The 15,416-nt window shown below is 35.2% G+C and overlaps 1 protein-coding gene across 2 annotated transcripts; it reads left to right on the forward strand.

Moving 5' to 3' along the window:
* Nucleotides 1–822: 822 nt before the first annotated feature.
* LOC148945612 (compound eye opsin BCRH2-like) lies at nt 823–14,471 on the forward strand. 2 transcript variants are annotated; one of them, XM_089099465.1, is made up of 5 exons: nt 823–936; nt 4,396–4,595; nt 5,171–5,588; nt 11,520–11,943; nt 14,273–14,471. In XM_089099465.1, exons 2-5 carry the CDS (start codon nt 4,406–4,408, stop codon nt 14,381–14,383), a joined length of 1,143 nt encoding a protein of 380 aa, XP_088955591.1. In that variant the 5' UTR covers nt 823–936; nt 4,396–4,405; the 3' UTR covers nt 14,384–14,471. The 2 variants fall into 2 exon arrangements, with proteins under 2 accessions (XP_088955591.1, XP_088955593.1); XM_089099467.1 differs by having other exon boundaries at nt 871–964.
* The last annotated feature ends 945 nt before the right edge of the window (nt 14,472–15,416 follow it).

Genomic DNA, 15,416 nt, shown 5'->3' on the forward strand with positions numbered 1-15,416 from the left:
CTTTTTCCATTTGCAGGAAAGCCTTTCTTGGTAATGTCATTTTGTTTACATTTTCTTTTGTCTCTGTCCCGACAACCTTATAGCCGCCAGCTTGAGACCTGTTTCGGCAGGCAGCACTTGAGCAGAGAGTGACCCACTGCTTGCCACCCATCAACAGTAAGTGACACTTGATCCTGAGAATCGTTACTAACAAGAGAGTTTATTCCTTGCACCTTTGAATGCTCCACAAGAAACCTTTCCTTGATCTGTAGTCAGCATTTCAGATCTGCGAGGGGATTGACTCCCGCCGTATGATTTTGGTAACCATTATTGACTTTAGTCCAGCCAATTTCGGTAGCCTAATACATTCCACAAAATACCTTGACTCTTGGTCAGACAATGGCCAGGACAGGAAGTGGCTGAAAGTAGCAGTAGTAGATCTATTTGTGCCTAGGGACACCACGAGAAGGTCCTTAATACTACCCCTTTTTTTAATATTAAATACCTCGACTTAAAAAAAAATAATTCAAATCATCACCATTACGCTACCCAATCGAGAACAGTATTACAGTATAATGAGAATAAGAATTTTTCTCAAAAATAGTTTATTGATGAGCTTGACTTTATTGTCCATGGAAATAACAAAACCATCCCGTGCACATCCCATAAAAGAATTTGTTTTCTCTATATACATGCCAAAAGTATTTATTTTTCTCTTTCAATTATTTCACTTCCGGAATTTATTTCCAAAAAGAGGTAAAGAAGCCATTGAAGAAAACGTCCTTATTTCTTTTTACTTTCTTTTCAATAATTCATATTATTGACTGATATCTTAGTCTTTATTGGATTATAGTTTGGTATATAAGCGGCAGCAAATCGAGTGGTCTTCGTAGTTCGACAGTCACAGACTCCTGTTCTAGTGAGGTCGTCCGCTTGTGCTGTATTAGTCAATCAAAGGTATTTGAATACATTCTAGAAATACAAGGTAAATGTTATTGCCAGCGGTATTTTTTAACCGAAAATAGATAAAAGTCAAGCACCTTTTGAACTGAAAAAAGCTATCTTACAAGAGTAAGCTAATAACAGGATAACCATAAAAGCTTTAAAGAACTAGAAATATAACAAAAACAAACTTGTAAACTACCTAAACTTTGAGCATAGCTCCCAAGGCTGTTGATAAGCCTGCTAACTCTTTACGTTATGAAATACAAGACTGAAGATTATAAACATATGTTAATAAAGATAAAAATCTTACGGAAGTTCAATAACTATTGAGGATTTCGAATCAAATATCTAAATATGTAAATTAAACAATTAATTGTGTAATTAATAATCGAATAACTATATAAATGCGAAGTTCATCTTTATAAAGATAAAGATTATACGCAAATTAATTAACAATATATAAGCTATGTATTGAGGCATGAATTTACTTTAGCCTGTATTAGACTTTGAATGAAATGTCTATGTTCCTTACACTATCTTTTAAATAGTTTATATTATTGACTTCAGCCTTCAAAGTAATTAAATAAAAAAAAACGAGATTTTTTAAACTGAAAGTAAGGAACGACGTTAAAACTTAAAACGAACAGAAATTATTCCGTATATGAAAGGAGCTGTCCCCTCCTCAACGCCTCGCTCTTTATGCTAAAGTTTTTTATTGTTTAAAAAAATAGAGTTTTGAGAAAGTCAAACTTTAGCGTAAAGAGCGAGGCGTTGAGGAGAAGACAGCCCCTTTCATATACGGAATAATTTCTGTTCGTTTTAAGTTTTAACGTCGTTCCTTACTTTCAGTTAAAAAAACCTGTTTTTTTTTATTTAATTTTTGAATGTTTTTGAATTAATGCAGGTTCTGATTTTGGTTCACCGTACATGAATAATTACAACAAAATTTTTATATTAATTTCACTTTTATTTCGTTAAATGGCTTTCTCGAAAGTTGTTTAATTTTTTTTACGAACGTTTTTATTAGTAATAAATATTCGTAACTTACGAATTAACTTACGTAACGATCTTCTATATTCACATATTTTTAATACGTATATTAGGGGGTTTGCCCCCTATTCAACACCTTTCTCTTCAAGCCAAAGTTCGAATTTTGTTCCAATTCCTCAAAAATGACCTCTTAATCACAAAGGCCGTTCATTAGAATAAATAGCTCTTATGAAAGTACTAAAAAAATTTTGGCTTAAAGAGTGAGGTACTAACTAGCGGGTGAACCCAATCATACGCGTAATATTTTCTGTTCGTTTTAAGTTTTGATGTTGCTCCTTACTTTCAGTTGAAAAACTTTTTTTTATTTAATTTCTGATCTTTTTTTAAATAATGCTGGCTGGCGCCCCCTTCATAGCAATGTCCCTTCCCCCACGAAAACTTCCTTCATGGAAAGATCCTCCCACATAAAACCCCCGACCCACCCCCTTCCCCCATTACCAGAAAAAATCCCCCCTGAAAACGTCTGTATACTTCCCAAAAAACAATACTATATATTAAAATTGGGTAAAGTTCATAACTTTCAGCGTTCCCCCGGGGACTTTGGGGGATTAAATCATCCTAAACGACAAAGTTCTCATATTTTCGATTGAGCAGGGCCACTCCTTACTCACAGTTCGTAACCACGAACTGTTTGATTAAATAAAAACAAACAAGTTTTTTTAACTGAAAGTAAGGAGCGACGTTAAAAATTAAAACGAACAGAAATTATTCCGTATATGAAAGGGTCTGTCCCCTTCTTAACACCTCGCTCTTTACGCTAAAGTTTTTTATTGATTAAATAAATAGAGTTGTGGGAAAGGGGGTGAACCCGATCATATACGTAATATTTTCTGTTCTTTTTAAGTTTCGATGTTGCTCCTTACTTACAGTTGAAAAACTTGTTGTTTTCTTGTTTAATTTCTGATCTTTTTTTTTTAATGCTGGGAAATCTGGCGCCCCCTTCATAGCAATGTTCCTTCCCACAGGAAAACTTCCTCCATGTAAAGCTCCTCCCATATAACACCCGACTCAGCCCCCCCCACTACCAGAAAAAAATCCACTCTGAAAACGTCTGTATACTTCCCAATAACCCATACTATATGTTAACATTGGGTAAAGTTCATAAATTTCAGCTTTCCCCCCGGGGACTTCGGGGGATTAAGTCTTCCTAAAAGACATAGTTATCATATTTTAGACTATGCTGAACAAAATGGCTATCTCAAAATTTTGATCGGGTGACTTTGGGAAAAAATGAGCGTGGGAGGGGGCCTAGGTGCCCTCCATTTTTTTTGTCACTTAAAAAGGGCACTAGAATTTTTAATTTCCTTTCCAATGAGCTCTCCCACGATATTCTAGGACAATTGGGTCGATACAATCACCCCTGAAAAAATAAAACAAAAAACAAATAAACGCCCATCCGTGATCTTTCTTCTGGCAAAAAATACAAAATTCCACATTTTTGCAGATAGGAGCTTGAAACCTCTATAGCAGGGTTCTCTGATAAGCTGAATCTGATGGTGTGATTTTCATTAAGGTTCTATATCTTTTAGGGGTCTTTCCCCCTTTTTTCGAAAATCAGCCAAATATTCGCAGGTGCATAGCTTTTGATGGGTAGGACTAAACTTGATGAAATTTGTATATATGAAATCAGCATTAAAATCTATTGGTATCATAATCCCGTTTTTTAGAGTTTCGGTTACCATTGAGTCGGGTCGCTCCTTACTTACAGTTCGTTACCACGAACTTTTTGACACAAAAAGGGTACTTAAACTTTCAAATTCATATTCCAGGACCATTGGTTTGATGCTATTACTCCTGGAAAAAAAAAACAACAACAAACAAACAAATAAATAAACACACATACGTGACCATTATTCTTGAACAAAAATACAAAATTTTGCTTTTTTGTAAATAGGCGTTTAAAATCTCTGAAATATGGTTATCTGATATGATGAGTTTGATTGTGTAATTGTCGCTAAGATCACTTGCCCTTTTTTTAGGAAGAGGGAAATTCTTGCTTTCAGAAATCAGGCGAATTTTCTTAGGCTTGTAACTTCTGCTAGGTAACTTCAAACTTAGTTAACTTAACGCGTTTAGAGTCAGTATAAAAAACTGATGCTATTGACTCGTGTATTATTAAACCTTTTTAAAGTTTCGGTTACCATTTAGAACGAGTCACTCCTTACTTACAGTTCGTTGTCATGAATTGTTTGAGTAGTATTAAAACTGTACGGTGTCTAGTTGGGTATTCGGGACAGGTCTTGTGTTTTTGTTTCTGCATCCTAACTGAAGTACACTGTTTCTAGACGCACAGAATCTATTTCAGAAGGCTTAGAAGGATCCATATTTCAATCAACTAGACAATTGCACTGCCATGTAAGTGCTAAATAGGTTTGCCACTTATCGTTGCTGACGAACAATACTTATTAAGTTATATTATAGGTATAAGAAGATGAATTTTTCTGAGCCGATTGCGATGGCACAGAGCCAGGGTTACAACCCGTGGAACCTACCCGAATCCTTCACCTTGGGAAGCTATGTCCCAGATGACGTCCGCAGTTTCCTCCTCCCGCATTGGCATAGTTTCAAAGCTCTTCATCCAATGTGGTATTACGTTATGGGTCTCTACTACTTAATCATCGGTAAGTGGCCTCTTTTAGCGCTTGCTCCTAAATAGTTCAACCTTTTTTCCAAAGATTATTTCTTTACTATTTGACTTGTTCATCTCCCCGGTAAACCTTGGAAAAATGAACAAGAGGTCTGGTGAATAAGTTATTAGCGTTCAAAATTATGCCGTTGTTCTAGTTTTGAATTTAAAATTATGGAAAGTGAAACAATAAAACTCCGGATTAGAATATATCAAATAATTTTGCAAAAAAAGAAAAGGGTATACTATTTCAAGTTACTAATTCTAAGACAATGTCTCTGATGGAAATTTCCTACAAAGCTCTCTGTCTTAATTTTTTAGCATTCAAATAGAAAAAGTCTAAAATGTTTGGTTTAATTTTTGAAAACAAATTAGACATAAATTATTTTTAAAGATAATTTTTCACTAATTGTTCAAATAACATTCCTTACACTATTATCGCTGGTGTTAGATTGAGAAGTTTCTAACTTTTTATTCATTAGAAGTTTCCAACTTCTTCATTTATTTATTATTCTATCTTCTTTATTTATATTGTATTTATTATACAGATATATTAAATTTCATTTTTAGGATCCATTGCTCTTTTTGGTAACATCATGGTACTGAAGATATTTGGCAAATATCAAGCCTTACGTACGCCCTCTAACGTTTACGTCATGAATCTGGCATTTTCTGATTTCACTCTGATGATCACTCTGCTCCCCGAATGCATCTGGAATTTCTTCCTCGGGGGGCCATGGAGATTTGGAGAATACGGATGCTATGTTCATGCTTTCTGTGGAGCTATCTGTGGATACAATCAGATCTTCACTCTTGTGCTTCTCTCTCTTGACAGATACACCGTCATCGTCAAAGGCTTTAGCGCAGCTCCACTGACATTCAACAAAGCTATCAGCATGGTAGCTTTGAGCTGGATGTGGGCATTGGTATGGTCTATTACTCCTCTCTTTGGCTGGGGTGCATATGCCATGGATGGCATTTTGGGAACGTAAGTTGATTTTCGTCAACAGAATTTTTTGAGTTGGAATGGTTTTAAGTTTAAATACCGTTAAGCGTTATGAAAGACCAGAAAAACAAAGAGAGAAAAAGTTAAGAAAATAACAAGTGAAAAGTATCATCGTAATTATTTATAATCATACTTTTTCTTAGATATAAAGGGAATGAGCATTAGGTTTAAGTAGTTTTCTTGAGCACTCTTATAAACATGTGTTGGCTAAAACACTTACATTGTCAAATAAAACATCAGATTATTTTGATTGGTTTTTATGGACAAAAAGAAAAAACATCAAGCAATGGAAGCACGAGAGAACTGGTTTGTCAATAAAATATGAGAAAACTTGTACTGCATGGGCTAATTTGTACTTAGGTTAATAGGATGCTTTAACAACTGCTAATATCTCACAGCTACATAGAACATTAAGGACAGTAGATCAAAATCTGACTGTTATATATTTAAGTGTTTTTGCTTGTGGATACCACATTAAAAAAAAGAAAATGGGTGAAAAACCAGCAAAAAACTAAGGACAAAAACCAGCAAAAAAAACTATCAGCTTAAGAGTGAAGCTTCTTTAAATACCTAGTAGTGTACGAGAATCAACCTAATGCTGATATTTGAATCTTTACGGACGAAATCCATTGTCAAATTTAATGAATTAGTTTTTTTTAATTATTTTTTCAGTTCAATATTTTAATTATTTTTGCAGTTGCAGCACTGAAGAAAGTGCTGCAATCCCTTAAAGGCTTACTAACTGAAAAAAAAAACACACACACGCAAAAAAAACTTATAATCGCGGTTTTAAGATGTTGATAGATGTAACATGGGTTCAAGGGGTAAAGGATTTTTCATTTCAATGCCCTTGGTAATTTAAAGTTAACAGATTGCTGCAAGTTTTTAGGTATGACAATCTAGTTATAACCAATAAAATGTTTGATCGTAAAATGGCTCATAAGTTAACATGGTATTCACGTGATGGTAAGATAGCTAACCTTATTGAATATGTTATTGTAAACCGAAGACTGGCAGGATCATTATAAGTTATTAATTTAAAATAAAAACTTTCAGAAAAAGAAGTTTTCAAAGAAAAGTAAAGGTCAGTTTAAACTTAAGTTCAGCAGATACAAATACTTGTTAAGATTCAAACTAAAAACGATCAGAAATTACTAAAAAAAAATAAATGAAACCCAGAATGAACAGAAATTAAATAAACAATCATCGCAAAAAACATACAATAAGTAATAATATATATGAATAAATAAATCTTAAAGCGAGTAATGCTTAAATTGAATATGAAAATCAAGCTTAAAACGAAAAAAAAATTGTCTATTGAAGTATAAATGAAACCCAAAACGAACAGAAATTAAATAAAGAATCAATGCAAATAAACATACAATAGATAGTAATGTAAATCAATAAATGAATCCTAAAACGAGTGAAACTTCAATTGAATATGCAAATCAAGCTTGAAACAAACAAAATCACTACAAACAAGAGTTTGGGTATCGTTCTTTCACTTAAAAAGTCTAAAACCAACTTCAGCGTTGGCACTTTACTAAAAATGAATCATTTTAGAAATATTTTCTTTCGTAGTTTATATTGAAACTAAACTTTTAATTACAGTAGATTTTGGGTTAATGAGTTTTGAGCAATTAATATCATTATCTATCAGATGTCCAGATTGATTTATTAGTTCTTTCTAAAATTGTTCAAGACCCCTAAAATTGTCCCCTTCCTTAACTGTAAAAACCTAAAGTCTACTGCGTCATTGGCGCTTCACTGAAAACCAATTATATTACAAATATTTTCTTTTCCAGTTCTTACAGCATTGAAAATGAAAATAAAATTACAGTGAAATAAAATCTTGAACTGATGGATCTTTAAACAATTAATATCATTATATATCAAATATTCAATTTGATTTAGTTTATACTTTCCAAGACTGTTCAAGACACATATAGTCTTCAGTAAAGCGCCATGACGCAGTAGGTTTTAAACTTTTAGGGGGTGGGAGTAGTTGCCCTCCGATCTCTTTTGACTCTGAAAATTGAACTATTTTTAACAAAATGGCTATATCAAAATTTTTATTGGATTTATTTGGGGGGAAAGAGGCGTGGGGGGATACTTGCCCTCTTATCTCTTTTGGCTCTTGAAACCTGAGCTAGAACTTTCAATTTCTAATCAAATGAGCCCCCTTTGAAGTTTATACAAGTATCCCTTTCATAACAGCTATAAATGCCCGCTGGGCATAACTCAAAACGCCTACCTTGGGCCCTGATGGATTGTGTTGATTCCGCAGTTTTTTTTATATGATCTTTGAACCATTTTGAAAAAATGGCTCTCTCAAAGTTCTTATCGGATGGATTTGAGGAAAATAGGGCGTTGAGGGGGTGGGGCTAGTTGCCCTCCGATCTCTTTTGCCTCTTAAAAAGTGAACGAGAACTTTCAATTTCCAATCAAATGAGCCCTCTCCAAAGTTATATGCCCCCAGAGCATTACTTATAACGCCTGCCCCCGGGCCATGGGGGTTGCGCCGACACAGGATTTTTTATTATCTTACCTTTTAGCTATTTCTAACGAGATGGCTATCTCAAAATTGTTATCGGATGAGTTTGGGGGGGAAAGGGTGTTTAGGGGGGGGGGCTAGTTGCCTCGAATATATTTTGACTCTTAAAAAGTGAGCTAGAACTTTCAATTTCCTGTCAAATGAGCCCTCTCTGAAGTTTATACGAGCATCTCTTTCATAACAACCATATACGCCCCCAGGAAACCCATTTACAACGCCAAGCCCCGGGCCCAGGGAGGGGGAGGGGGTGTCGACACCGTCGTTTTTGTTGTCTACTTTTTGAACAATTTTTCAAAAAACTGGCTATCTCAAAATTTACAGTGGATGAGTTTGGGGAGAAAAGGGCGTGGGGGGGGGGGCTAGTTACCCTTCAATCTCTTGAATCTTAAAACTGATCTAGAACTTTCAATTTCGAATCAAATGAGCCTTCTATGAAGTTTATACGAGCATCCCTTTCATAAGAACCATACATGCCTTCAGGGCATAACTTAGAACTCCTTCCTCGGGCCTCGGAGGGTTGTACTGACACCGGAATTTTCTTATTCGACCTTTGAACTATTTTTAACAAAATTTCTATCTCAAAATTTTCATCAGATGGGTTTGGAAAAAGAAGGCGTGGGGGGGGGAGTTTGTCCTCTGATATCTTTTGACTCTTGAAAAGTGAACTCGAACTTTTAATTTCCAATCAAATGAGCCCTCTCTGAAGTTTATACTTGCATACCTTTCATAACAACCGTATATTTCCCCAGGACATAACTTACAACGCCTGCCCCCAGGCCCTGGGGGGTTGTGTCGACACCTGAGTTTTTGTTATCTGACTTTTGAAATTTTTTTAACAAAATGGCTGTCTCAAAATTTTTATCGGATGCATTTGGGGAAAAAGGGGCGTGGGGGGGGGGGAATTTCACTCCAAAATCTTTTGACTCTTAAAAACTGAACTACAACTTTCAATTTCCAATAAAATGAGCCCTATCTGAAGTTTTTAAGAGTATCTGTCCCATAAGAACCATATAAAATATGCCCCGGGGCATAGCTTACAACACCTTCTCTCGGGCCCTGGGGTGCTGTGTCGACCCCAGAATCTTTGTTATATGGTCTTTGAACTATATTTAAGAAAATGGCTATTCAAAGCTCTTATCGGATGGGTTTGAGGAAAAAAGGGGCGTGGAGGGGGGACGGGGCTAGGTGCTCTCCAATCTCTTTTGACTCTTAAAAAGATAACTAGAGCTTTCAATTTTCAACCAAATGAAGATTTCAGAAGATATCGGAGGGTAACCAGCCTCCCCCATGCCCTTTTTTCCCCAAATGCATCGCATAAAAATTTAGAGATAGCCATTTTGTTAAAAATAGTTCAAAGATCACAACAAAAACTCCGGTGTCGACACAACCCCCAGGGCCCAGGGACAGGCATTGTAAATAATGCCCAGGGGGCATATATGGTTCCTATGGAAGGGATGCTCGCATAAACTTCAAAGAGGGTTCATTTGATTGAATTGATTTCAACCAAATGAACCCTTATTTGGTTGAAATCAATTTCAACCAAATGATAGAGAGATATCTATCTCTAAATTTTTATCGGATGCATTTCGGGAAAAAAGGGCATGGGGGGCTGGTTACCCTCTGATATCTTTTGATGCTTAAAAATTGAACTAGAACTTTCAATTTCCAATCAAATGAGCCCTCTCTGAAGTTTATACGAGCGTTCCTTCCATAAAAACCATATATGCCCCAAGGGAATAACTTACAATCCCTGTCCAGCCCTTGGGGGTTGTGCTGACACCGGAGTTTATGTTATGTTATCATTGAACTATTTTTAGCAAAATGGCTTTCTCAAAATTTTTATCGGATGCATTTGGCGAAAAGGGCGTGGGGGGGGGGGCTAATTGCCCTCCGATCACTTTTTACTCTTAAAAAGGGCCCTAGAACTTTCGATTTCCAATTGAATGAGCCCCCTTTGAAATTTATACGACGACCCCTTCCATATGAAGTGCCTCTAGGAAAAAAAATAAAAATAATAATAAAACATTGGAGCCGTATGGCCTTTATTATAGGTAACCCTACAGCGTTGCCTCTGACTAGGGTATATGGGATTGCTGTTTATTGAAGTTAAAAGCAATGTTCACTATCTAGTAGTGTCTAGGGTTAATTTAAAGCTGAAATTTAGGAAGAGTGATAAATTGAGAGGGGGTAGTCAATATGGACTTGAGATTGAGCACATTTTGAAAATGTGGTAAACCAGGATAAAATTACAGAAAAAGATATAGAGTGAGACTAAAAAGTTTGTGGCACCTTGGATGTGAAGGAAGATTTATTTTGTTAAGAAAAATTAGCACAGTACTTCAAGGATTAAAAAATAATAAGACCCCAGGTGCTGATAGTGTGGTAAATAAGTATTTTAAATATGTGATTATGAGGTTAGAGATAAGTTATTGAAGATTATTAATATGATTTTTGAAAAAGAGGAAACACCTAGAAAGGTGATAAGAGTGAGTGTGGTAATTATATAGACACTAGCCTCCTTTCAGTGGGTTGAAATTACTTAGTATGATGACACTTTTTAGACTTAGGGATGCTGTAGACAAAGTTTTAAGAGAAGAGCAGTATGGTCTCAGAAAGGGTAGAGGAACTTTCGACAAAATTTTCACTCTTAGGTTAATATTTGAGAAGCGCCTTAGTCATCAAACATCTTTAGTCCTCAGTTATATAGATTGTGAGCAAGCGCTTGATTCATCTTATAGAAGAGCTTTAGAGCTTTAAGGCTTATCCTTGTATGGTATACAAGACAAATAAATTAAAGTGATTTTTGCTATGTACCAGAATAACACTGCTACGGTTAAAGTAAGAAATGTGGTTAGTAGCTGGTATCCTATTAAATCAGGATTTAAGAAGGGTTCTCTTCTATCCCTATTTCTATGGACCATTTTGATGGGCTTTGCCTTAAGGAGCACAGAAAAGGCAATTGGAGAACACGGAATCAAATGGGGAGGTAAAATTTTCCTGGACTTAGATTATGCTGATGATTTAAGCCTCCTAGATGAAAGTGTGAGCAAACTGTGCGAACTTTTAGAGGTCTTGCAAGTTCAGGGTACTAGAATAGGTTTGAAATCAATGATAAGAAGACTAAGTGGCTAGCGCTAGGAATCAGTGAAGATGAAAAGGTGGCGTTGGGCAACGAAAAGATAGATCAAAAAGACAGCTTTCCTTACCTGGGTAGCAGGGTAAGCAAGGTTTTAAAACTCCAAAAACATCCTTGGTCGGAATGCATTTTGATTTCAGCATCTAAATTAAAGGCTCTAGTAGAACGCTATCTACTGAGTATGTCCAAAGATTGCGAGAATATGACTTTTTTTTTTTAACAGATGTTCTTATGATTATGTGACCCGTGACTTCATGAATCGCTCTCACATCACCACGGCATGCATTTTCAACTGGGTCATGCCTCTCCTTACCATCATGTTCTGCTATTGGTTCATCGTTCAGGCCGTTTTCAAACATGAAGAAGAACTGAGAGCTCAGGCTAAGAAAATGAACGTTCAATCTCTTCGTTCCAACCAAGACCAGAATGCCCAGTCTGCTGAAATCCGCATTGCCAAAGTTGCCATTATGAATGTTTCTCTTTGGCTGGTATCATGGACACCATTTGCTGCCATCAGTATGATGGGAATCTGGGGAAATCCCGCCATGCTAACACCACTCGTATCTGGTCTTCCAGTTCTCCTTGCAAAGACATCTTGTGCTTACAATCCACTGATCTATATGTTGTCACATCCTAAATATAGAGAGGTAAGAAATAATTATGTTAATTTTTGTGCATATTTAAAGCAATACATTTTGGTCTTTTATTTTATTGAGAGAAGAAAATTTCCTAAAAACGAGTTTTTCTATTTTTATTTTCATCGATAAATATTTTCAGTTACTACCTGGATATCCGTTGTAATGTGGTTACTTTTACGGTAAAGCAGAAGCTTAACCTTGAACAATATGATTTGAGGGTGGAGGTAGGCAACCCCTCATCAAGTTTCTAGCAACTTATGCTCATTTAAAGTTTTAGCTTTGCTATTTGCGTGTATTTGAAACAAACCTCAGTAAAAAGGCCAAGTACTTTACTTTTAAACGTAAATTGATGTTTTTCTATATTGCAAGCAGGTAATAATCTCAAAGATTATCTTACTGTATTTTATAATTTTACTAGATACAATAATAAATATTATGCAATGAAAAGAAATAAAACCTTTATTTGGTATAGGCTGCAAACTGACAATCAGTCTTTAGTTAATTTAATCACTTAGAAATTTTAAGAGCAACTTTAAAATTGCCCCAAAAAATGTTCTGAAAGTAATTGTCCATTGCGAAGTTTAAAGTTGTCTCCTCACGAAATTGAACACACGTTAGGTAATGTTTTTTGGCATTACTGTAATGAGTCTCATAAACTTTATAGTTAAATACATAGCTTTTCAAAATTGAGCCAATTGAAAATCTCAGAATTTCCACTCGACAACATTTTGGCCCTTATAGGAATAGAATTATTTCGAAGCGGCAAAAACTGGCTGAAATGTCACTTTTTGAACACAACCCTTTTTACTGCTTAAAAAGGACGCTGGGTGTACAAATTATATTACTAAAAATGAGCGCTTATTCACTCTCTATAATCAGCCGTTCTGTAAGATAACCCCTTGGAAAATCAGAAAAGAGAAAGATCACTGATACCAATGGCAAAATGGAATTTTCCTTGATTTTCAACATGAAGTATTGTACACCCGTCATTAAGACACTTTAACGTCATTAAGACGTCATTAAGACACAGTAATGATGGTTCAAATTATGATTTCTTTGTTTCTATTTGCCAACATTTAAGGAAGTTTTAGTCTCTTTTTCAAAATATGAGTTTTTAGCTTCTCGATTTGAAAAATTCTATTAAATTGAGCCTGGATGGTAGCTAGCACTTTTGAGTGGGTGCCATTTATATTTGTTTCACACTTAACAGTTTCTTTGAAAACATTTGTTTTTTACTTTTCAGTTACTAGAGGCTGAGGCTTACTCTTTATTAGGTTGTAGCTACTTTTAAGGCCACTAAAACTACTTTAACCGACGGTTGTCAATTCGGGTTGGGTGGAGGGCAAATGTCCGACCCCGAGGTTTTAAAAAAATACCTTTCTTGGTATTCTCACTTTAAAAATGTCTCTCCCTAGACTCTTAAAACACTTTCGGTGATTCCGTATTACCCAGTACACGCTCGAGAAGTTTGGTGAATGTAAGATCTAAGAAAACCGGTTTCATAGCCGCAAAGACAAGTGACGGATGACAGAATGCATTGAACCTGTATAATCTGGGCTATATATTTTCACATTAGGGGGAGGGTAACGTTAGGTTAAGTTAACCTATTGTTGCAAATTCACAACCCACATTATATTATTATATAAACTAAAGTATTATATTTTCATCATATTTTGGTATATTTCATTAGAATTAATCTAACATCACTTCTCGTGTGTATACTTGCTAATACGGAAGTAAAACACTTTCTTTCGTATCATAATAAGAAAAGGGAAAAATTATCACCCCCCCCCAAAAGTTTGTGAATTGGCAATCCTGCTTTATATGTTTTCTTGAACGTACATATCTTAATTTTAGTCTTTTTTGAAATTCAGTTTTTGCAAAATCAATTATAAAATTATCATGTCCTGCTACTCGATGTCATTACCTCTTTTTAGTTGCAATCCAGTTAGGCAAAAGACCAAACATACTTATACTATTTAATGAAATATCTTTAAAATTCAATTAGTTTTAAATTTGATTTAAATTGCACAAGCTTGAACTTAATTAATTTGAAAGTAAAGTGATTTGGCACTGGCTTGCAGGCTAAAATAATTAATTTAAATCATTCTGTACTAAATACATCTATTTCATCAAAACAATTCCAATGAATAAGATAATAAATGTGTTAAATTGTTGTATGTTCATGCCAGTTGAAAGGAGATCATGAATCTTAATTTCAGAGACCGTTTTATAGCATTCATAATATAGATAGGTTATAAATATAGTTTCCAAATTTAATTATATACTCAATTTTTGAATTAATATAGACTACCATATCACAGCCTATTTTTTGCAGTGTCTTAAGGAAAGTCTTCCATGGATGTGCATTTCTGAAACGAAAACAACGCTCGAGGATGACAACATGTCCACCAAGACATCAAAAACTGAGAATTCTGTCAGTGCCTAGAAGACTATTATATTTGCTAGTTTAAAATCACCTTTGAGGGATTGCCCACGGACTCTGATTTTCAATATATTTTCTTTATGCGTTGAAAGATTTTCTGCCTTTTATTTTATTCTTTAGGCAATTACTAATCTTATACCATGTTTTTAGCTTATAAACAAACCAATGCTACCAGTAAAATATACTGTAACATCTAAAAACGTATTGTTTAATACAGTTACATCCACACGAGAAATGGGAACTCATACCCGTGCCTAACCCCTCCTCCCCCCGTGCTAAGAAAATCAATATCTTTGAGATTCTCTAAGTCAATGGCAATATTTTCCTCCAGTCAAATTCAAGCATAGTCGCCGAATATAGTATTTTTCCATTTTCGCTTTATATTACTAGTACTATAATTACTTACAACTCATTGCATCATTCGGCCGCAAGAGACCAACACATGCTCTTCCATCCCGATTTATTCAAAGCAGTAATTTTTACCCCCCCCCCCCCCAACCCCCAATGGAGCTCCAGTTTCCTTTGAATACTTTGTAAGAACCACTTCCTACACCATTTGGAGACGACCAACTTTCCGTTTGGCAACATATGGAAGGCCAGAAAGCACAATCTTTGGCAATCCATCATCTGTAAAACGTGAATTTAACATCTTAGTTTTATTTCATCAAAGCCCCAGAAAGTGGGATCGAATTTTACTTTTCTTGCAGCTAACTGTTTCACTCTGCTTGATTACCTGTGATACTTCCTGCTTTTAGGTCAAACGAGAAGCTAAAACTATCCTTAACCAACTTTCTGAATGACATCGAGGCAACTTTCTACTGTCACTACAAAGAAAGGAGGAAAGGGGAAATCCGAAAATTTTAAGCTATGAGAGAACTATTAAAGTTTAGGCGGCGCTTGTAGTATTGATCTTGCACTTAAGTTCCAAACGAATGCTCCTTTCTTTGATTTTAAATTTTTCTATATAACATTGATGTATTTCTATGTAATATTATATATTTCTATATAATATATACTATTATATTTTCCCATGCAT

The sequence above is a fragment of the Artemia sp. Qi Xiang Cuo genome, chromosome 13 (assembly GCF_049724085.1).
Source record: "Artemia sp. Qi Xiang Cuo chromosome 13, ASM4972408v1, whole genome shotgun sequence".
NCBI classification, from domain to species: domain Eukaryota; kingdom Metazoa; phylum Arthropoda; class Branchiopoda; order Anostraca; family Artemiidae; genus Artemia; species Artemia sp. Qi Xiang Cuo.